Source organism: Crocuta crocuta, unplaced genomic scaffold (assembly GCF_008692635.1).
Source record: "Crocuta crocuta isolate KB4526 unplaced genomic scaffold, BGI_CrCroc_1.0 scaffold97, whole genome shotgun sequence".
NCBI lineage: Eukaryota > Metazoa > Chordata > Mammalia > Carnivora > Hyaenidae > Crocuta > Crocuta crocuta.
The window spans coordinates 8880975-8906028 of record NW_027531999.1 but is presented as its reverse complement, the minus strand read 5'-3'; the positions used below and the strand labels follow the sequence as shown (position 1 = coordinate 8906028).

The following is a 25054-nucleotide window of genomic DNA, read 5'->3' as shown; positions in this document are numbered from 1 at the left end:
GAAATACCCAGTGTGTCTTAAAAAATCAGATATCTGAAAAATAGTTTAGATGGAGCCATGAAAGTAAAGTAATTTTCTAGAAGTCAGCCCTTTCAGCCAAGGTCTCATTTAGTTCACTGAGTTTTTTGTTGTTGTTGTTGTTTGGTTGGTTTTTTGGGTTTTTTGTTTTTTGTTTTGTTTGAGCATCTTCTGTGAGGAGGAGTTGGTGTTAGGTCTTGGGAAGGCTGCATGGAGGAAGAAAACACAGTGCTCCTGCTCAAGAAGGTGGTGCTGTTTGATGCTTCCAGTCACAGGAAGGCTGCCACCATTCAGCCAGGGTGTCGGCGGCCAGCACCCCAGCCGAATTAATTTATTTGTCTATTCAACAAAATTTCATTAAAATGCCTGAGGAGGCAGAGTTCAAAGACACATCTCTACCTGCATGGAACTCATTACAGTAATTAACAGTCGCCACGCTAAAGGGGCTTACAACCCACTGTGGGAGCTTGAAGCTGGAGATCTTCACCTTACTGAGGGGTCAAGGAAAGTCTTCACGGGGTGGGGGTGGTATTTGGAGTGGGACCTGCTGGAGAAGGAGGTGTTCATCACACAGACAAAGACTCCTGTCCCAGGGAAAGCAGTAACATGACACGTTCAGGGGAAGGAAAGAGTTTGAGGTCCCTTGGCCAGGTTGTATGTAACTTAACAGTCATTATGATTACAAGTATTGAATGTTCCCTTTCTCACGCAGCACTAGCACACTGCACAGCCCACCTTTCCATGCATATTATTACTGGAAAAAGAAAGAACAAGAGGCGGAAGGCAAAAGGGACAGATTGGAACTTACTGAGAAGCCGGATCAGCCCACTGGGACACATTTGTCATCTCACAGGAGGCTTAACCCATGCCTATTAAGTCCAGGCAACTTTAGGTCCCTTTAGATTAAAAAGCAAGACTAATCTTTTCTGCTCTCCCCCCACCCCTTTTATTCTTATTTGATTACCAAACCTTTCTCTTCGATCTAGCTCCTCTTCCATTCTTAAAGTTCCAGAAGCTTATTTTCTGTCAGAATGGAAAGAAATCCTCAGACCCAGTCTGAAGTGACCTTTAGGACTATTATGGAGTCCTTCGCACAATGCCTGTCTTTCTTGGGAGAGGATTTTGAGACTTCTTCATTTTTCAAAAATATCCCCAAGTCTGTGTGGAGATCCAGAGAGATACTGGGTGCTTGACAGGTTCAGCCTCTTACAAAGCTGTATTGTGTTCAGTTTAGGTGGTGGTAGAAAATCCTTTTACCCAAACTGTTCAGTCAAATAGAGTTTGGAGCAGGTAATTCTAGGAATGTGTTTGTGCCCAAGTGGACATAATAATCAGGAAGACACTTATAAGAATATCTAATTCCAGAGGCTCCTCGTTGGCTCAGTTGGTTAAGTAATGGCCAACTTTGGCTCAGGTCATGACCTCGCGGTTCATGAGTTCAAGCCCTGTGTTGGGCTCTGTGCTTACAGCTCAGAGCCTGGAGCTTGCTTCAGATTCAGTGTCTCCCTCTCTCTCTGTCCTTCCCCTTCACATTGTTTCTCTGTCTCTGAAAAAATGAATAAATGTTAAAAAAAAGTTTTTTTAAGTATCTAATTCCACACATAGGTATAGGGAACAGCTTTAAAACTTAAATTTTAATCACATCAGAACCAGTAATGGTTTTCTACAAGTAGAAAAAGTAAAAAACAACAGGACCCAGTTACTCAAATGTTGATTCGATTTATGCCTTTAGAACTCTAAATGAATCCTGTTTGTCAGAATAACAGTGATTCATATTTTAGGCTCTGAAATCCAGTATTTTGGGTATGCGTCTTGGCTTTATCACTATCAGTAGCCGTGCGGACTTGGGAGTAATTGTAAACCTTTTAGGCCTCACTTTCTGCATCTATAAAGTCGATGTGTAACATTTCAGATCATTGTATGGAGGGTTCATGAGTCATCATGAAAAGCCACTTAGCCCAGTTGTCTGGACTCCGGAAGTCCTAGGTAATTTTTAGCTATTATCTTTATTATTGTCTGTATTGTAAACACTCATTCTGTACCATTATACTAAATGTTTCCTCAAGCCATTATACTAAATCTGTCCTCATTTAAGGAGAATATATGGCACAACTGTGATAAACACGTCCAAATCGTTAACACTGGCATTTCCCTTATTATGAAGTTCTAGACCATATTTGTAAGCACTCTGGGAAATGTCCTCCCAGTTCCTTGCTTGTAGCCGAATTAAAATTTTGGTTCTCACATTTCAACAGTTAGTGGGAAATCAGGGAATAACCCAAGGAATACCTGTGTTGGCCAACTCCCCCCTCCCCATGCCTCTGAGGTCCCCCATAGCTGTTTCACATGGAGAGTTAGGACTTTGAGGCTTCATTGATTTCTTCATTCATTCAACAATAAGAGTTACTCAATTCCAGACCTTCTGTTAGATATGGACAGGGTAGGACTCTGCTTTTACTCTCTTAACGTCTGCTTTACCTAGAAGGTCAGGAGTCGGAGCCTCCTTGTGCACATGGGTTTGTTTCATTATCAGCCCCGGTTTCTTTCCCAGAGAACAAGAGGTGGTCAGGTGTCTCTTGCCCCATTCTCCAGCCCTGCCTCCCGAAGTGATGAGGCTCTGCCGCCTTGTTGCCATTACTCATGCCGAAAGAGAGTGTCCTGCATCGGGCCTGGGGCTGCAGTCAGAAAATGTGCAGTTCATATGCTACACATAAAAATGTAATTAACGTCAGCGGTCATAATTGCAGTAAAGTACACAGCCAGCTTGCAGCAGTCACTTTATTTAAGCACCTTATCACATGATCTTACTTCTCAAATTTACGATTGTTAATAGAAGTATGTAGTTTAGAGGGAGCACAGCAAAATGGTAGCAGTTGCCGCTGCTAAATTATCTTTGTGAATTTTAAATTATCTTCAAGGCTATCATTTCCCCGTGGATTGTTTTCAGATTATTAATGTTTTTATCCTTCCTTAGTTTGCATAAATATGCATACAGGTATGTTTATTTCTTCAGTAACAACATCTGTACACTACCACTTAGGGAATTTTAACTGTACACCAAGCACTATGCTCTGTGTTTCTCACACATTAGCTCATGCATCCTTGCAGCTGCCCAGTTAACAGGTATTATAATCCACATTTCAGGGAGGAGGAAATAAAAGACTCAGAGATATAAATTGCAGAGCCAGGCTAGTGGGTATATAGTTTGTCTTTGCCTGCATGTCGTAATTCATAGTTACGATGACTCTGTCACTATTTTTCCGTGGTAACTGGAGATGTTTTTCATTGCATAGGTCGGACACTTCTTAGAATGGGACCCTAGGGTCTTGGCTCTCTCCATTTCTTATAAAAATCCTGAAGAATGACAATTCTGGATGAGGCAGCAAAATCTGTCAGCCACCCAGCTATAGGTGGGGATTCAAAACAGCAGAGACTGGTCGGAGGCCACTGAAAATTACTCCACTTTGGCATAAATGCCAGAGGTTATCAGATTCAAACTGGGAATTAACCCAGTTTTGATGTTATTGATTGTGTGGCCCAATCTGAAAGGAAGGAGACATTATTAGTGAAATTTGTAATCATACTCATTTGTGATTAAGGCCAGTCATACTCTACTTAAATACCCCAGCATGAAAAGAAAGAAAACAAAATCATTTCTTAGGGGGAAAAATGTGTTTTCAGTTAGACCACTGAAAGCATTCAGAGGCTTTAATATAAGTTAGAAAAGATACTAGTCTACAACAGATCTCTAATGCTCTATCCTTGTTTTTAAAAATCTGAGAACTACCAATCTATGAAAGAGAAAGAATCTGTTTCTTTTTGAATATAAAAATATATATTCATTGTAGAAATTTAGAAAACATTGAAAAAATAGAACTAATTCTCCATAGTAACGCTACCTGCGGTTAAAATCTTGGGCTGTATCTTTTTAGCATTTGTATGTATAAATGTATTTATGTAATGTACAAACATACATAAATGTTATTTTACAAAATTGAGACTTTGTTGCATGTAGTTTGTGAACCTGCCCTTTTCCTGTAAAATTTGTTAGCATCTTCCATGTCTGGAAATAATCTTTTCAAACAAGATATTTCTTGCCTACATCATGTTTTCACTATCTGCATGACCATGTTCTTTTCCTCTTATTGGACGTTTAAAGCTTTCACACATTTGTGGTATTTTTTCCTTATTCTATATTCCTTGAAGTAGAATTATTAGGTCAAAGAGTGGTATTAGAATGTCATGCTTTGGACGGAATTTTTATCTTTTGCCTTTTTGGAGTAAAGACGGTCATGGCTGTGATTTACCAATGAGTAATTCATTTTCTGAAAAATAAATTGCCTATTTTATTACCAGAGAGCTACCACAGGTAATTTAGTATGCTGATGCAACAGTAGTAAATAATATAACAAGAGGAACTTTTTCCATAGCATTTCAGTGCAGTGTAGCAGAAGAATTAAATGGTATGCTGGTGGCATCAGGGGACAGTTTAATTATTGATGGGACCTGGATAAATAAGTAGAATAGTTCAAGCTAACACTGCTCTCTGGTTCTCTTGAGTTTTATTGACTCTATGGCTAGCTTATTTTTCTGGAAATAAGTCAAAACTAAATTCTCTTTTAATGATGTAATTTTCTGAAATATTTTAGAAAATGCTTTGAATTTATAAGTCGCTGAGCAGCATGGCTAGCACATAGTGCTTAATAAACAGCAGTTGTTGGTACTACTGTTCTTGTGTTGATGTTGTAGCCTTAATTATTTAGTGACAAAAGGATATGTGTCCTGGCTATAAACGTAGCAGATGAGTTACCAGGTAAGAGTATTTACCATCAATTCAGAAGCTCTATTAAAGATTTCTAAAGAGGGCACTAAACAGGTGTATATGTATGTCTCCTTGGAAAGTGATGTGATTAAAAACCTGATGTGAGCTAAGTTGGGACATTTTGTCATGCAGCATGGTGTGGTCGTACTGACAGTCTCATGTTAGTGGTTGAACCCATAATCACATTGAGAACAGTTGTTGCAAACATGTGAAACTTATTCATGGTTAAAAAAAACAGGCTGTTGGTCGAGCATGCAGCTCTTGATTTCAGGATTGTGAGTTTGAGCTACATGTAGAATGTAGAGATTACTTAAAAAAAAAAAACTTAAAAAAATGGAAGTGTATAAACCAAAATTATTTTACATGAACATCTCTTACATTATTTTCCTCCTGTTTGCTTATCTGTGATTTCTGATTTTCGTACAAGGAACATATTTTATAAGACACACAAGAGAAGAATTATTTATTGTAAACTAAAACCTTAAAGAAACTTGGCCCAGAGTATACCAGTCAGTGTCTGCAGTTAAAAAAAAAAAAAAGTGGGGGGGCACCTGGGTGGCTCAGTCGGTTAAGTGTCTGACTTCGGCTCAGGTCATGATCTCATGGTTTGTGGGTTTGAGCCCCGCATCGGGCTCTGTGCTGACAGCTAGCTCAGAGCCTGGAGCCTGTTTCCAATTCTGTGCCTCCCTCTCTCTCTGACCCTCCCCTGCTCATGCTGTCTCTCTCTCGGAAACAAATAAAACATTAAAAAAAAAAAAAGTGGGGAACTAATAAACAGTAACTAATTCTGCCCCAAATGCTGTTTGTTAGCGGAGAATTGAAAATTGTGCCTTGAACATACAGAATTCAGATGGTTAAGATGAAAAGACATGAAATCAGGGAACTTCTGAGCAAGATAGCAGCTCACACATGGGCTCCAACTGTCTAACCTACCAAGTTATCTTTGAAGTGACTAATGAAATAGATAAAGAGGAAAAACTGGAACAATCCTTTTAACTTCAAGCAGATCTCATTACTCCTTTCCTCACTGTCTCGGGTCCCACGTTACTCTGAGTTAATGTCTACACCCCCACCTCTTTTCTCTTGCTATATTTTTCTGTGTAGTACTTATCTCCTTTTGACATATCTGATATTTACTTATTGTTTATTCACTTTGTTTCCCCTCAATTAAAATTTAAAAAAATTTTAATGTTTATTAATTTTTTAGACAGAGCATGAGTGGGGGTGGGGCAGAGAGAGAGAGGGAGACACAGAATCTGAAGCAGGCTCCAGGTCTGAGCTGTCAACACAGAGCCCAATGTGGGGCTTGAACCCACAAACTGTGAGATCATGACCTGAGCCGAAGTCAGTTGCTTAACCAACTGAGCCACCCAAATGCCCTTCCCTTCAATTTAAATATAAGTTCCAGAGGGAAATGTGCTTGTATCATTCACTGAAATACTAACTAGCACATACTAGATGCTCAGTTAAAATTTACTGAATGAGTAGATAATGATTATTTGCATTTATATTAGAAACCAGAGATGAATGTCACCCACATAACAGAAATTTCAAGACATTTCAAAAAGATCCACTGTTGACAGCTGGATTTAAGTATACTATTATGTAAAATCTACTTCCCAAGAGTGAGAAATTAGAGGAAAATCAGTCATAGGAAGTTTGTGGTAGAGTGGAATAAGTACAGTACTAGCTTTCTGGTTAGATGACTGAAAATGGTGTCTCAAAGAACCAAAAAGTACCAAGGAGATAATAGAACGAGTGAAGACTGAAAAAACAATCTCATGAAGTTTTCTCTCTCTCTCTCTCTCTTTTTTTTTGTTTATTCTAAGATTTTATTTTTAAGTTATCTCTCCACTGAACATGGGGCTCAAACTCACAACCCCACTACTAAGAGTCCCATGCTTCACCAACTGAGCCAGCCAGGTGCCACCTATAAAATTCTTTATGAACTCCTCAGCTCATCTCTGAGCTAGATAGGCTTGAGTCTTATTTTAAGCAGTATACCTACCAAAGATTTGAAAACTGAGCTATGGGATAGACCACTGCTTGGATTCCAGACTGAACTTTGGATAGTGCATGTACAGGACACATCCAAATAGTGTTACAAAGATGTTTGAAACAGAACTGACATTGAAACCACAACCCATAGAAGGCTGGTCAGAATTTGCATCCTGAATTGAACCAGGTTGATTGCTTGATAGAACAACAATATGAATATTTTAAATATGGTTTAAATAAGACTTGAAATCTCATAACATCATATTCAAAATACAATCCAGAATTACTCAGCATACAAAGAACCAGGAAAACCTCAATTCACATGGGAAAAGACCATCAATAGATGATTCTGAATTGATGCAAATGTTGGAATTATCTCCCGAAGACTTTTAGAGCAACCATGATAAAAATGTTCCAGGAAGTAAGGGCAAACACTCTTGAAGTGAAAGGAAAGATAGGAACTAACCAAAATACAAAAACTCACCAAATGGGTTCAATAGCAGAATGGAAATAACAGAGGGAAGATTCAGACTAATTTCTGTTAATTTTGAAGCCTGATTAATAGAAGTTGTCCAATCTGAACAACAAGAAAAAAAATTGAAAAAAAAAAATGATCATTGCCTCATGGACCTTTGGGACAATACCAAAAGTCTGACAGCTGAGTCCCTGAGGGAGAGGAGAAAAGAATTTTTGCAGAGAAAATATTTGAAAAAATAATTGCAAGAAAGCTTTGCAAACATGGCAAATGACATAAATCTATACATTCAAGAAGCTTAGCAAAATCTAAACTGGATTAATCATTTATTCATTTATTCATTCATTTAGGGAGGAGGGAGAAAGAGAGAGGTAGAAAGAGAGAGGTAGAGAGAGAGAGAAAGGGAGGGACAGAAAGAGAGGGAGACCTAGAATCTGAAGCAGGCTCCAGGCCCTGAGCACAGAGCCCAAAGGGGTGCTTGAACCCATAAGCCATGAGATCATGACCTGAGCCAAAGTTAGACAGTTAACTCACAGCCCCCCAGCCGCCCCACAACTGGATTAATCTGTAAAAGTCAATACCCAGGTACATCATAATCAAATTGAAAACTAACAAAATTATAGGAAGCATCCAGAGAAAAAATGATACTTTACTTATTGGAGAACAAGAATTGGATGACTGGGTTTCTCTCTACACTAAATGCCAGTAGCACCATACCAGTCATGACTACCAAAAAATGTATTCAGATATTAAAAAATGTCCCTAGTCAGAGAGAATTGGCCCAAGTTGAGAACCATTGATTCTTACGGAGTCCTCCATTCTCCCAAACACTTTTTTGTTGTTTTTGTTTAAAGAAATGTGTAATTTGGTTTTTCAGTTACAGGGTTTACAACTCTCAATTAAATTAACAAATATGGAGTAGGTCAAAAGACACCCAGCCTCTCACCTCCCATAAAGAAGGATAAAAAGTATCACTCAATACCAGGTTTGTTTAGGTTCAGTTATTTATAAAAGATTAGCACTTAATAAAATCCATCTTCAAAGAGCTGTAGACACTGAATCCATACCATTCTCCTCACCCAAGGAAGAAATTGCAGCCTTAAGAAAAGAACTGATGAGGAGAGAACATTCCTACCATATGTCGAGGTGTCTGCAGTTGAGATCAACGAAGTCTAAAGCAACCTGAAAACAGTATTCTGGTTGCTAGCAAAGGCTTCTTACCATTTGAAGACTATGTTTAATTTCACATGGTAGGATTCTAAAAGATTTCTAGCAGCTGCAAGAAATGCCATATTGGAGGATATTGCACAGAGTAAATATTTAAATTAAGAAATACTTGTGATACCTTGAATTATAGCAACCCAAAAATATGCAGTTGCAAACAGATATTGACTATGGCTGACAGGTTGATTTCAGTGCTTTTAAAATCCGAAAAGGCACTGGGAGTGCCTGGGTGGCTCAGTCGGTTAAGCGGCCTACTTCAGCTCAGGTCACGATCTCATGGTTCATGAGTTCAAGCCCTGCAATAGGCTCTGTGCTGACAGCTGAGAGCCTGGAGCCTGCTTCAGATTCTGTGTCTCCTCTCTCTCTGCCCCTCCCCCGCTCATGCTCTCAACACTCTTTCTCTCTCTCTCAAAAGTAAATAAACATTGAAAAATTATTTAAAAACCGAAAGGAAAAAATTACTAGAGAAGCAGTAACATAGAGACAAGCAGAAATTTTACCAACTTAAATACATTGTCAGATGAACCATAGAAAGTTAATGAAAATAATAAATTTTGACACTATATGAACTATTTACACTGGAAAAACAGTAATGTTTAATAATTGATAATAAATAAATACATGCACCATTTTACTTTTTTAAACTTTGATAGTTTTAAGTGAACAAGAATCCTAAGTGGCTTAGTGCACTGGCTTGAATAAACATGCCCATAAAAATTTCATCTCTTTAGTTCTTATGATGGAGATTTCAGGCATCTACTAAAATAATATTTTATGATTTGGCAAGGTCTTATAATTCCACTGAAAATAATCATGACAAATCCATTGTAACTTGTACTTTTCTTTCTCTCTTCATTTTTTCTGAAACTTTACTGAAATCAGCTTCCTTTTCAAAACAAAGTAGACATTCTATTTTATTATTCATTCAACAAGCGTATTACGATTATGTGACTGACACAAGGATACATTCTGAGATTACAAAAGGGAGTAAGACAGATCCTCAGCACCCCAAAGGAGCTCATAATCTAATAAGGAAAGGAAGTGTAGAGATAAAAATTAAATTATAAATCAGTAACTGCTCTTAGTTACTTAAGGTCTTAGTTACTTAGTTAGTTTAAGGTCCTAAGAGAAAGGACCTTAAACTGCCGTAGCACAGAGGGGATTGTAAGGCATACTCCTGAGAAAAATGGAGAACAGCTTCACAGAGCCTTTGAAGTGGCATTTGATCATTGTCTTAAACTTAGGTTTTACAGAAGAATTAGGGGAAGTGTATTCTTCTATACAGAGAGAACAGTAAAGGACAAGGTCCTGGGATTCTGATCAAGCCTAGCACATATCTAGGAAGTGGCGGTAAGGGAAGATGATGGTAGGTGGGACTTCTGGTGGCCCTGTCTACCTGACTCCTAACAGCAGTGAGCTATAAAGATAGATTAGGCCATCTCCTTTTTGCCTCGACCTAAAACTCACATCAGTTACACAGCTGACTGAGGTTAGGAACTAGCCTGTATGATGGTGAAGCATACATAGCGGGGGTAGCAACTGGCTGAGATTTAGAAAGGCATATTGGGTGGGAGTGTGGTAGGGGCGGCGGGAGCGCAAGAATTTTCTGTTTGAGGAATTGGTAGGGTGCTCGCTTCGGCAACACATATACTAAAAATAGGAATTGGTAGGTAGGTAGTCATTTAAGCAACTAAGGAAGCCAAGAGAGCTTCCTAATCAGGGATATGACATAATCAGCTTTGTTTGTTGAAAGCACTATGAGGAGTAAAATTGAAATGGGAAGAAACTGGTCTTATGGAAACTAGTGAGAACGCTATTGCATTAGTAATCTGGCTGGTAACTTTTGCTGTATCATGAATTATGGCCAGAGAGTAGTTCCATACTTACATCGTCTTCATATAGATTGAGAATTAACTGAATGCTTTGTGGTGGTGGCTGTGTTATAAAAGATCTGTCCTAATCAGATTTTCTTAAGGCTTCTAGTCTTTTAATGGATGCGTCTTTACCCTGTAGGAAAAGAAAAAGAATCTAATAATGAATCCAGGATTCCTGGGCTTATTGTAACCAGTAGACATGGGTTTGAACTGTCTCCACCAAACAGGGTGATTGCAAGTCATGGGGAGGTGTGTGTTATTTCCTAATAAGCCTTTCAAGATTTTAGCCTCTACCCCTTGAAGTCCAAAGAAAGAATCTCCAATACCACTAGCTGCAAATTAATACCACTAGCTGCAAGGCAACAATAATGGGGGCACAGCAAGGAGAATGTGCTCTCATACCTTAAACTGTGTCATATAAGGAAAAATGACACTTGGGGATACTTAGTACAAAGAAAGTAAGCTTTAGCTAGGAGATAGTAGCTGTCTGCACATTTTTTTTTTTAACAGGGAAAGACAGAGCATGAGCAGGGGAAGGGCAGAGAGAAGGGGAGACACAGAATCTGAAGGAGGCTCCAGGCTCTGAGCTGTCTGTGCGGAGCCCGATGCGGGGCTCAAACCCACAACCTGTGAGATCATCACCTGAGACAAAGTCAGATGCTTAACTGACTGAGCCACTCAGGTGCTCCAGGAGGTGTCTGCACATATTTGAAGACCTGTCATATGGAAAATGATTTACATTGTCTAGCTCTGTAAGTCTACAGGAGTTAAGACCAATTGCTAGAACACAGGTGAAGATAGGTTCCTTAACCTAAGGAGGACTTTCTAGCAGTTACTGCAGTCTGAAGTCAGCAAGCAGGAGCTTACAGTGAAGACTTTTGCTTTGTTGTAGCTTTGGAATAGCCTTTATCCTCCTTGCTGTAGTACCTCAAACAAAAGTTAAATATTCTAGAAAGTAAGTCTTGAAGTATATTGAAGGTACCATCTGAGATATACTGGATTGAAAGTCAATATGAATACACTGTTGCATCAGCATTTCAAAAAATGTAGGATGACTTCATGAGATGAAACAAGGATATGACCCCCGATGATATGATGATAATAACATCATAATGACAATGACAGAGCCTGTATTTATGGAGTTCGTAATATGTGTCAGATAGTCTGTTTAGCACCTAACAATGGATATCTCATTTAGTCCTTGTATGAACCCTGAAGAGTACATATACAGTTGACCTTTGAACAACGTGAGGGTTGAAATGCCAACCCTCTGCACAGTTGCAGGTCTGTGTATAACTTCTGACTCCCCTGAAACTTTACTAACTGGGACACCTGGGTGGCTCAGTTGGTTTAAGTGTCTGACTCTTGATTTTGGCTCAGGTCATGATCTCACAGTTTGTGAGTTCAAGCTCTGCATTGGGTTCTGCGGTGACATTGTGGAGCCTGCTTTGGGATCTCTGTCTCCCTGTCTCTGCCCCTCCCTCCCTCCTTCTCTCTTTCTCTCTCTCTCTCCCTCTCTCAAAAAAAACCACCCTAACTACTGTTGACTTACTGTTGACCAGAAGCCTTACTGATAACATAGTCAATTAATACTTATGTTATATGTATTATATACTGTATTCTTACAATAAAGTGAGCTAGAGAAAAGAAAATTTATTTTAAAAGTAATAAGGGGTGCCTGAGTGACTCAGTGGGTTGAGCCTCCAACTTCGGCTCAGGTCATGATCTCATTGTGAGATTGAGCCCCACATCAAGCTCGCTGCTGTCAGTGCAGAACCTGCTTCAGATCCTCTTTACCCCCTCTCCCTGCCCCTCCTCTGCTTGTACTCTCTCTTTCAAAAATAAATAAACTTTGAAAAACATTATTTAAAAATGAAGTCACATGGAAGAGAAAATACATTTGCTGTACTGTATTAATTTTTGACAGACCTGCGTGCAAGTGGACCCATGTAGCTCAAACCCATGTTGTTCAGTGGTCAACTGGATATTGTAATAGTTTCCAGTGTACAGATAAGGAAACAGTTTGGAGAAGTAAAACGTATTAAAATAGGGGAGAGAGAGAATCCCAAGCAGGCTTCACACTTAGTGCAGAACCTGACATGTGACTCCATCCCATGACCCTGGGATCATGACCTGAGCTGAAATCAAGAGCCAGATACTCAACCAACTGAGCCACCCAGGCAGCCCTGACTTAGGCTAAATTCCTCAAGATTGATTAGTTTATTAAATTTTGAGTTTGGTTCAAGAGTTGTATGTAGAGATTTTACTTAGTTTAGATAGTTTGAATAAGCATAAGTCAGATTGGATTGAAATTGTGTTTCTCTCGCTAAACTGTAAGGCTCTGTGTCTAACCTTGGCAGTCAGAAGACACTGATAAAAACTGGTAGAATGCATGAATGAGTACAAGAATGAATGAACTTTTATTAGTATCTCAGAGAATCTCTGCTTTTTGCTTACTAATTCAATGGATGACTTATAAATGAGCAAATCTACTTAATTGATTTATTTTTGTAAATAGTCTTTGGATTTTTCTTACCACAGTGCTATTAAGACTAAGATCATGGATTCTCTACACAATGTGGTCTAGTTTGCTTTACCACAGAATACACTCATAACCTGGCCAACTGTGTCATAGATGTAAGCTTTTGGTCACACCGAGAGGCAGTGTGGCTTAGGACCCCTGCACACCACACCTGCCACAGGAGAGAAAGACAGTTGGCTTCAGTGATAAATTTGTAGACTCAGGTTCATGAGGGTAGGAAATCTGTAGGAAATCTCTTATTATGCTAACAATAAGAAATGTTAATAAAGTTTGAGTCAGTAAATTTTTGTAAAGTTCAGCATATTGAAAAATGGTCTGGAGGGGCACCTGGGTGGCCCAGTCAGTTGAGCGTCTGGCTTTGGCTCAAGTCATTATCTCATGGTTTGTGAGTTCAAGCCTCACGTTGGGCTCTGTGCTATCAGCTCAGACAGCCTGCTTCGGATTCTGTGTCTCCCTCTTTTTTCTGCCCCTCCACCACTCATTCTCATTCTCTCTCTCCCTCGCTCCCTTACTCTCTCCCTTTCCCTCCCTCTCTCTCAAAAATAAACGTTTTAAGGGGCGCCTGGGTAGCTCAGTCGGTTAAGCGTCTGACTTCGGCTCAGGTCTGGGTCTCACAGTTTGTCGGTTCAAGCCCCGCGTCGGGCTCTGTGCTGACAGCTAGATCAGAGCCTGAAGCCTGCTTCAGATTATGTGTCTCCCTCTCTCTCTGCCCCTCCCCTGCTCATGCTGTCTCTCTCTCTCTCTCAGAAAAAAAAAAAACATATTAAAAAAAAAAGAAAAATGCCCAGGAAGTACATTTCTTACATTTTTAGTTAATTATAGTCTGAACCAAAATTTCATAACACATTCTGATTTTAATTGGGTGGGTTTGTTATATCAGCTACTGAGAATTTACACTTAAGTGATTATTCATTTAGTGACACTGAAAAGATATGTCTAATTTATCACCATTTTGAGTAGAGAAATAACGCTAGCATGAAAAATTGTGTTTCCTGAAGAGTTAAGGAAATGCAAGCTGAAAATGAAAATAGCTGTCACGTCTCTTTTATTCCCTGTAGGATTTTAAAGTTCAGTGCTGAGTTACTTTATCTGTCTGTTCTGGTGCTGTTTATACCTGCGAGGTTATGAGTGACTTTGGTATACATGACTTTGCACCTTTCAATTTTTTAAATGTTTTTATTTATTTTTGAGAGAGCACAGTGGGGAAGGGGCAGAGAGAGGGAGACAGAGGATCTGAAGCAGGCACTGCACTGAAAGCAGCAACCCTAATGTGGGCCCCAAACCCACAAACTATGAGATCATGACCCGAGCCAAAGTTGAACCTTAACCGACTGAGCCACCCAGGCACCCCATCTTTGCACCTTTCAAATCATCAGCATATGGACTGAACATAGCAATAGCAGACCTTTTTCACCTGGATGCCAAATGCCACATTTGCCATACAATTTCTTAGTAAATATTTTAGGAGATATTCCACATACTTCCCTTAAGATTCAGTTTTGTCTTGGGGCGCCTGGGTGGCTTAGTCGGTTAAGCGTCCGACTTTCGCTTAGGTCATGATCTCGCGGTTCATGGGTTCGAGCCCCGCGTCGGGTTCTGTGCTGACTGCCAGCTCAGAGCCTGGAGCCTGTTTCAGAGTCTGTGACTGCCTCTCTCTCTGACCCTCCCCTGCTCACGCTGTCTCTCTCTCTCTCCTAGAAATAAGTTTAAAAAAAAAAAAAAGATTCAGTTTTGTCTTGTTTCAAAATGAAGTTCTGTTTCCTGTGTGCTTATGACTCTTAATTTTCCCTAATTTTCTAATGGCATGGAGTTTTGTCTGTGACAATATGGATTGATTTTCTCCTCAGGAATGAAATGGATTGTGAGGCTAATTCCATGCATTGATGCTTAGCTGTGCATTGTTATAAATACAAAACCATGTTGCTTGATGGATAGAAGGGAATGTACAGAAACACATATGTGTTATCCAGAAGCTCGGTTCAGGACATTAAGACCATCCCAACTTTCTCCATTAGGCGTTTTGGAGGTTGCTTTTGCCTCTGCCTTCAGAGTTTATGTGACTCGAGAATCTGTTATTATAAAGACATGTGAACATAAGCTTCAGAAACTTAAAAACACACATACTGTGGAAGTATGGCTTGACCCTTTTAACTAAAATTTACATCTAAAACTCACTAAGCGTGAGACACTAAAGTCATTTAAAACCTTCTTATTAAATATTTAATCTGTTTTTCCTCTTTCCCTCTTATTCCCACTCTGACTCAGCATCAGGTCAGGTCATCACAATAGACTGACTTTGAAAATACCTCTGTGAGAGGCCAGAAGCCCTCTGAATTGGTCATTGAATCCAACCACATAGATCACTTGATTGATTGCTCAGTGTATGCACATGTGGTTGTATTAATTATGCTCTTTGTGCTGCCTTTCTCTCTTTTATTTCTCGGAGTTTCCAAGGAGCCAGGCTGCAGCCCTCCAGGAAGAGCCCAGGAAGGCCAGGGCTCACACAGTGTAGAGCTGATTATAGTGCTCTGTACAGAAAGCTGTTGGGCATGTCTGGCTGTTCCATGAGATTTGAGGCTGTGGAGGGCAGAAGTCATGTTTTACTGACTCTGGTCTGGGCCCATTCATTCAACAAATGCGTTTCTAGAACCTCTGGGCTGCCAGGCACCCGAGCAGGCCCTGAGGCACATCGTCTCTGTTCTCAAAGAAACTCTGGGAGGAGGGAAAGAAATGTGATAGGTGTAATATTAGTGGGTAGCATCCGCTTATCACTAATGCCACTGCATGCCACGTTTTGTGTTAAGTATTCATAAAGACTATCCCAATAAGACTCTGACATAGAGACTACTAGTGTCTCCATGTTGCCATTAAAAAAACTGAGGTCTCACAAAATTATTTTACTTACACACAGACTATAACAGGTTTGAAAATAAGCAGTTTGATTTTAGAGTATGAACTCTTAACCCCTAAATTATTACCACCTGGGAGTGGTGAAAGATGCATTATAAAATCACAGAGAAGGAAGGACATAATTTCTTTCTTTGGGAGACAAAAAGTTTTCAAAGAGCAGATAGTACTCCACCAGGTACGAAAAGGAAGGAGCGTCCTGGCAGAGGGGCCAGCCTGGGAAAAAAACAGGGATGTGATTGAAAGCAGGACATGTGAGGTGCCAGTTTATAGCCAGGCTGAAGGATGTAGTTTGAAATTTGTGGAAGGTGAAGTAGACTAGTTAGGCAGGGAAGGTTATGAGTAATTTAAGAATTTTGAACTGTATCCTGATAATCTATAGCAGGCCTTTGGAAGGCTTTAATCAGAGAAAGGAAATAATTAGATTATTAATTTTTTTAATTCTAAGGGCATACAGAAGAATAGATCAGCCAGTATGGATGGGATTGGTGACTTTTCCTTTAGGGGAGACAAAATGAATCCAGGGATGAATGCCAGATTCAGACTTGAGTGACACTGTTACCCTGAAGCACTATAAATTCATTAGAACCTGTTTAGAAAATAATCTTCTGCTGTGTATCAAGAGTCTTAGAAATGTCAATACTTTTATCCTACTAATTTCATGTCTGGGTGATCTTGAGGAAACGATGTAAAATGCAAGCGATGCCTTTAGACCGGCATTTGTGGTAATAGTTCAGAGTGCTTAAAGCAGATTGGTGAAATTGAATGAATAAGTAGATAAATGATGGAATGATTAATAGAAAATAGTGGAGATATTGGCAAGCATAATAGAAGAATGGTTAATATACATTCCCACTGGTTAGTTATTATGAATCCAATAATGTTGGTTCTGAACATTATGTAAATACATGGAGAAGTATATGGTAATTGGAAAAAAGCAGAGTAGAAAAAGATACTTCATTATTATGAAACGATTACACACAGACCTATGTTTAGATAAACAAACTTGAAGGAAATCAAATTGTAATGGTGATGTGTCCCCCTGCTCTCTATTTTTCAGTATTCTTCAGTATACTTAATTAATTTTTATAATGGAAAAAGGTAAACACTTTGGGATGGCTTGAACTTATGTTTGAGGTATCTGAAGCATCAAAGTGACAATAAATAGTAAACAGTTAGAAATAGGCTTGATTGGGGCGCCTGGGTGGCTCAGTTGGCCTGGCAGCCAACTTCGGCTCAGGTCATGATTTCCTGGTCTGTGGGTTCCAGCCCCATGTTGGGCTCTGTGCTGACAGCTCAGAGCCTAGAGCCTCTTCAGATTCTGTGCTTCCATCTCTCTCTGCCCCTCCCCCCCTCACGCTCTGTCTCAAAAATAAACATTAAAAAAAAAAAAATAGTCTTGGTATTCAACTCATAGTTTACACATCAGAGACAGTCAGTAAATGTCAACTGTATTGAAGCTCTAACCATTTTCCATCCCCTTGGATAAGAATTTCGGGTTTTGTTGTAGTGTCTGAGAAGTTTTACCATCACTGGAACTTATATAGGGCTCATATCAATGGGGAAGTGGGGGCAATTCTTCATGTTCTCACCTCCATACCTGAAGTAGATGAAAGGACTCTCCTGCCCTGTGCAGAAGTAATTTTAATCTGCCAATCTCAAGTAACATAGAAAAGACCTGATTTCAAATGAATATCCTTTCATAAAGTTATTCTTTTCTCTTGTAAGGGAACACTGATTGCTTTTCTTAATACTGAGGTATCATTTTTCTTAGCAGTTCTTGTTCAAGGGTCTGCTTCACTGTTTTCAAATTTCTAATGAAAAAGAAACCAGAGGCATATTTAACCTATTGAATCTTGATGGGCTTTGAAAATCCAAATATTTTCTAATTGGAGGGTTTCAGTTCATGAGTTTAACATTGCCAGCATACTAACTGTGTGCCACAGCAGGCATGTTTTGGTTTAGGATGATTTCTTTTGGGGTCCAGAGTAGTATTTTGAAGAAAGGATTGTTTTTCACTGTTCGTGTAATAATTTGGAGACATGTTTAAAGTTGAGGTGGGGCTAACACGAGGTGATCCAATCGCTGTTTCCATGCTGTAAGCACCATGCCCCCAGAACTCAAGATGAGGACTTGATGTTGTGTCCAGCCCATGTATTCATGCTTCACGCATTAGTCACGTGAACTTTGGGCTTCAGAGCATAGTCCAGTTCTTTAACAACCTTTGCAGACTAAAGAAGTTGTGGTGGGAAGACAAGAGTTCATTTTAAAGTTATTTACTAGACCATGGAGGATTTGGACTGTGATTTAAGGCAAACAGGTAGCAACTTCAGTGGTGTGTCATGGGGACAGCCGTGGCTTTACCTACCTGAAAGAAACTCCCTGCCAACTTTGCCGAAAATCTAAAATCCCCATGGGAACCAGGATCCTTAAGGGCCTCTTTCATGGTTGTTTTTATATATCTTTTCATGTTTGCTTGAGGAAAGGTCCATTGGCTAATGAATGTTTTATTTGGGGGTGGGGTGTGGTGCATAGAACACATCACATTTTTTTAAGTTTATTTTGGGAGAGAGAGGACATGAGCAGGTGAAGGACAGAGAGAGAATAAAGCACAGAGCCCAACACAGGGCTCGAACTCACAAATGGCGAGATCATGACCTGATCTGAAATCAAGAGTCAGACACTTAACGAACTGAGCCACCCAGGCACCCCATTAGCAGATGTTTTATTAATTCATAGTGTACCACTAGTAGTAGGACTCCCATTAAAACGGAACACAGAAAAGTAAGGTTACTTACTGTGCACATGTGGAAGGGAGTATGGATATAAGTGAAGCCCAAGGGCTGGAGCACAATATTTGGGGCCCTTCCAAATTAGGCGCCATTTGGGGGGACTCTAATGGCCAGGGCAATGAGGAAAGACATCAAAAATAAATCAACCAGGGGCACCTGGGTGGCTCAGTCAGTTAAGCGTCCAATTTCAGCTCAGGTCATTGTCTCACAGTTCATGGGTTTGAGCCCCTCATCAGGCTCTGTGCTGACAGCTATCTCAGAGCCTGGAGCCTGCTTCAGATTCTGTGTCTCCCTCTCTCTCTCTGACCCACCCCTGCTCACGCTCTCTCTCTCTCTCTCTCAGAAATAAATAAAACATTAAAAAAATATAAAAAATAAAAATAAATCAACCAGTGTCTGCCAAGCACTTTCTACATGACAGTCAATGCAGCAAGTGCCCTTAGAGACCAAAAGAAGGAAAAATATGACAAGGACTTTTTGCTCAAGGAAGCTGCTACTACGAATAGTGTCTGGGAAAGAAATAATTATCATAATTATGGAATGTTTACTGTGTGTTAGATATTGTTCTTAATGCAATGTATGTGTCATCTGATTAATGCTCTCATCAACCCTATGAGATAGGTACAATGACTATATTCATTTTACAGATCTGGAAACTGAGGCTCAAGGGAATCCAAAGTCTTTGAAACTTAAGACCCAGGCATTCTGACTCCAGAGCCCTTGCTCTTAAATGTTATGCAATACTACCTCTAAGACAGTTTTTTAATATTTCAGGGCCTCTGGGAAAAGGTGAAAGAGAAATGTAAGAGTATGCTTGGCAGAGCGCAGTTTGGGATGCCAGATTTCTTCTACCTCACCACTGGAAGTCTTGTAAAATGTGAAATATACATAGAATCTTCTTTCTTGTTCTAAGATGTATGAGCTAGCTTAAGAGGACTCCTGTCAGCCCAAACTTCAGTCTTCAGTCTGATTCTAAATATTCTTGTTTGGGGCTAATCGGACCTAAGGGACTTTCTGTTGTTGTTATTGTCCTGAGGCTTTGCCAAGAACTGCTTTCTTTTGGGACCTTCTACCTGAAATGTGGACAGCTGAGCAGAGTCTGTTGGTGGCCTTTGATCCCATTAGAGGGTTCTGAATTGGTGACCCAGATCCTTGAGTGAAATTTGATATTAAAATAACACCAAACTGAAGCCCTAGAAGATTCCAGTGTAATGTATACAAGTCAGAAGAACCAAGACTTTGGGAAAATAAAACCAGTTTCAGGTGGCTTCATTTGCTCACTTGTGGCTTTCCTTTCACTCTTGAGTGACTCTTAACCCACCTCTTCACCTATCAGGGACACAGCGAAACATAGAGCCCCTAACTCCAATTTAAGGATTTTAGAAGCTGGCAGAGCGTGATAAACAGCGGCACTCTGTCATGTAAAAAGACCAAGTGACAAAGGCCACTAATGAATTTGAGTGTCTCCAAAGTCAAGCACTACTCTGATGTCATCTTCCCACACTGTTTTATCTTTTAGGAGTTTTTCTTCATCACATTTGGCCTTTTTTGAGGGAGGCCTGACCGAGTGACCTTGCATTTGCAGATGGACTGTGTTTCATCTAGGTCCTAATATTTTCTTACAAGTGGCCTGTGAGCCTTTCCTCTCTGCTCTCTCCCCAGTGGCAGGCCTTCAGCACATGTAGTAACTAATTCAGCTCTTACTCAGACACAGTATTTCAGCTTCTTTATGGATTCATTTAGCAAGTGTTCATTGGAAGCTTACCATGTGCCCCGGTAGGACCTGGTCTAGCGGAGGAGGGAACGTCACCTTAAATACCAAACTGTGGGTGCCCCACCCGCCTCCCACTAGTCCTGGCCTGGTTACCAAGCACCATGCAGGACAGCAGAGTCACAGAGCTGGTAGAGATGTGGCCCTTACCCCTGATGCTGACAGTCCAGTGGGAGACACATGGGTGTCCGGTTGGTGTGGTTGTTCTTGATCCAAACTGTAGAATAAGCCACGCTACATTTTTTCCATTCTCTGTAGCAGACTACATAATGAACTCAAAACAGGAAGAAGAGTAATTTGGATACATGAATGCCTTTAAATAGCTTGTAGATTTTGCTGGGAAAAAAAAAAAGATTAAAATACTCCTATATGAAACTCTTAGAATTAGCCTATGGGAAGACTGTTTTAAATGCTGGTTATTTACCAACTGAAAGAAAGAGAACTCTTTTTTCATCGTCATGAAAATAATAAATGCAGATGAGCACAGAGTGATATATGGAAGTGTTGAATCACTCACTGAATTGTACACCTGAAACTAATATTACACTGTATGTTAACTAACTGGAATTCAAATAAAAACTTAAAAATAATAATAAATGCAGAAGCAAAGGCATATGGACTGTAAGTGGCCTTACCATTGCACTGCTTTGAAAATGCTTTCTTTTTCTTTTTTTTCTTTTTCTTTTTCTTTTTCTTTTTCTTTTTCTTTTCCTTTTCCTTTTCCTTTTTCTTGTTTTGTTTATTTTTAAGAGAGAGACAGAGCATGAGCAGGGGAGGGGCAGATAGAAAAGGAGACACAGAATCCGAAGCAGATTCCAGGCTCTGAGCTGTCCACAGAGCCCGATGCAGGGCTTGAACCCACAAACCAAGAGACATGACCTGAGCCAAAGTCAGCCGCTCAACCAACTGAGCCACCCAGGAGCCCCTGAAAAATGCCTTCTTAATGTTAAAATTGTAGTCAGTCAGATAGTTACCTTGGAAAGGGAGAGTTAATTTCTGCTTTGGTTTCTAACTTAGCTTTTTAGGACTCACACTGCAAGATTTGTCAGTGACAGTACTGAGATAGGATGCTGGAATTCATCTCTTTTACTGACTTTAGTTTTGCAGCTCAACTTCTGAGCAAGTGCGATGCTTTACCCTGCTTACTTTTTCTCTCACTTTTTTTTTTTAATTTTTTAAATTTATTTCTGAGAGAGAGAGAGAGACAGCATGAGCAGGGGAAGGTCAGAGAGAGGGAGACACAGAGTCTGAAGCAGGCTCCAGGCTCTGAGCTGGCAGTCAGCACAGAGCCCGATGCGGGGCTCGAGCCCACGAACCTTGTGATCATGACCTGAGCTGAAGTCGGATGCTTAACTGACTGAGCCACCCAGGTGCCCTTCTCTCACTTCTTGATAAAGTCTGATTCGGATGGTGCGAGAGCCATTCAGACTCTACTTATTTGCCTCCATCCAGCCTGTGGTGACAGTGCACACATCTAGTACTTAGGCCGTTTAACTAGAATCAAAAAGACAATAACAACTGTTTACAAGGATGTAGAGAAAAGTGCACTGTTGGTGGCACTGTTAATTGGTGTAGCTACTGAGGAAAACAATTTGGAGGTTCCTCTAAATATTAAAAGTAGAGGGACATCTGGCTGACTCAGTGGCACATGCAACTCTTGATCTTGGGGTCATGAGTTCGAGCTCCATGTGGGATATAGAAATTACTTAAAAATAACATCTTAAAAAATTAAAAATAGAATTATATGAACCAGTAATTCCACTACTGGCTATTTGCCCAAAGAAAGTGAAAACACTCATTTGAAAAGACCTATGCACCTCTGTGTTTATTGTAGTATCATTTACAGTAGCCGAGATCTGGAAGCAACCCAATTGTCCATTGATAGATGAATGGGTAAAGATGTGGTGTGGTGTGTGGTGTGGTGTGGTGTGGTATGTGTGTGTGTGTGTGTGTGTGTGTGTGTGTTGGAATATTACTAAACCATAAAAAGGATCAGATCTTGCTATTTGCAACAATATGGATGGACCAAGAGGGTATTATGCTAAGTGAAATAAGTCAGGCAAAGAAAGACACATACCTTATGGTTTCACTGATGTCTGGAATCTAAAGAGCAAAACAATCAAACAAAAAGCAGAAATAGACCCATAATGCAGAGAACAAACTGGTGTTTGCCACGTGGAAGACAGGCAGGGGGACGGGCAAAATGGGTGAAGGAGAGTGGAAGATGCAGGCTTCTAGTCATGGAATGAATCAGTTGTGGGGAATGAAAGATACAACATAGGGAATATAGTCATTGGTATTGTAATAGCATTGTGAGGTGACAGATGGTAGCTACACTTGTGGTGAGCATAGCATAACCTTTAGAGATGTTGAATCACTATGTTGTACACCTGAAACTAATGTAGCATTGCGTGTCAACTATACTTTAATTGTAAAGAAAGGGCAGCTTGGTCAAAGATGTTTATTATATTAGGGCTATGCTGGCTTCCGTTGTATTATATACATTCTTTTATTTTCAGTCAGTGAACTTTTTAAGATATAAATAATTTAGAAACAGTTTCTGTTACATTTTTAAATATTCTTAATTTTTTCTTAATTATAGAGCAAAGAGATTGCATTCCAACTTCATGAGGATTTGATGAAGGTTCTTAATGAACTCTATACGGTAAGTACATAATATTTCTTCTTTTGCAAGAATCTTTGGCTGAGAATTTCGCTTTGCAGAAACAAAGCGAATTATAATTCTGATTAGAATTCATTCCAAGTTATGGTATTGATGGATGCTTCTCTTGTTGAAAGTGGATCCAAGTGGTTAGATGCACACTACTACATTCTTATGCCACTCTCTCAGTTGAGGAGACTGTATTGAAGTGAGTATGTATATGTAGTTAGCAATCTTTAAGAAACTAGAGTTTAGGTGTCCCAGTAAGATTATGTTCTTAAGTGGCTGGATTATATGAGATCTATACATATATTTAATTCCAGAATATTTTGATTTAAATTGTTGCCATTCTTTTTTTTTTTTTGAATGCCCATTTATTTATTTTGAGAGAGAACTCATGAGTGTGAGGGGGGAGGGGCAGAGAGAGAGGGAGGGAGAATCCGCAGCAGGCTCCGTGCTATCAGCATTGGAGCTACATTGGACTCAACATTGGACTCCATCCTACAAACCATGAGATCACGACTTGAGCTGAAACCAAGAATCAAATGCTTAACAGACTGAACCACCCGACCTAATATATTAAAGTAACATTTGGGGAGGTGTCTCTTTTTCTTCTTGGCAATAATTTGCTTTTTTGAATTTAAATTTTATTCAGGTTACTGCCTATAATCATAAGAAATTAAATAATATAAAGCTATTTTATATTTTAAAAAAACAATGAGGTTGCAAGTTGGAGTTAGCCATATGTCTGTGTAAAATTTTTTACGCTTAATGATAATAATATTTTTTGACATGGAATATTAGAAATTTCTTTATTATTACCTATTCTTATTAAGCACCAGCTTAATACCACAGAAAATTTCAGGTCATCCTTTGGCAACCTATTCTTCCCTCCCTCACCTAAGTTCTTGATAAAGAGCTCTTCAAGTGAAGAAGACATGCTCTCTTCTCTCTTCTGTATAAAACTTTATCAAATAAAGGCAAAGAACTGTGTGCATCTTGCTATAAAACGCTGCCCAAGGCTGTGGAAGAACTGGGTCTTCCCAGGCTCCTTTTACTCTTCAGGTCCTGAAAGACTCTTGTTTATAAACCATCTCTTCACAAAGCCAGTCTGCCACATGCTGAGGGGCCAGAACTTTCTCACAAAGTCTCAATCCAGTCTCTTATCTCTGCTGCTGTAAGTAGGCCCTCATCACCTCATCTTCCTGTTTGTTTCAGGTTTGGAATAAAGTGTATTAAGTGGAAAATCAGGGTCTCCAGGAATGGGGAAGCTAGTGATTCCCAGCATATACATTTCTTTCTCACCTTGGCCTTTGGCGTTGATTTTTGGAGCTTCTTTAGAAACTCAGGAATGTAGAGATTGTATATATCAAGGTTCTATCAGCTTCATTCTTAATGAATTCAATCATTCATTCATTCGTTCATTCATTCTTGAGAAACACCTTGGCCTTGACGTAAGAGATGGCTTAATCCACAATATCTGTATCACTTGTCTTTGTAGGGGCAGGTCCTTTGAACTTTCTTCTAATAGGCAACAGTACCGTGTTTCCAATGAGTTTGGCTTCAGAGTCTGTGAGGGAAGAGTGGTAAGCCGGCATCTTGGCAGTGCTGGATTTCAAGCTGTATGAGGAGATTGGGGTTAGAGCACAGAGCTCCTGGTCCGGTGGCCCACATCTTTTATTAGTAAATAAAAATTCCTTCTGGAGCAATTTGATGAGTTTTTATTTCATAAGAGAGAATCACATGAGAAATGAGTAATATTAATTTGCTCTAGCTATAGATATTTGCATTTTTATTGCAGAAGATTATTTGAATTTTTATTTATAGGGAAATCAAACCTGAAACATTAACATATGTTTCTTGATTTACAAATTCCATTTGTTCTTAAAAAGCCGTGTGTGTGAAATGCAATTTTATAAATTGTTTTTAATGCTCCATTGATACTTGCTAATTGAAAGACACTGTACTT

General features: G+C 39.6%; 1 protein-coding gene and 1 pseudogene across 1 annotated transcript in view; one reads left to right on the top strand and one right to left on the bottom strand.

Moving 5' to 3' along the window:
• SRGAP1 (SLIT-ROBO Rho GTPase activating protein 1) overlaps positions 1-25054 on the top strand; it is a 281502-nt gene that overhangs the window by 141253 nt on the left and 115195 nt on the right. The window contains exon 4 of the mRNA XM_077775205.1: positions 23026-23088. Within this exon, the coding sequence (XP_077631331.1) occupies positions 23026-23088 (63 nt within the window). The remainder of the gene's footprint in view (positions 1-23025; positions 23089-25054) is intronic.
• Positions 24140-24683, bottom strand: LOC144240856 (actin-related protein 2/3 complex subunit 3 pseudogene; annotated as a pseudogene).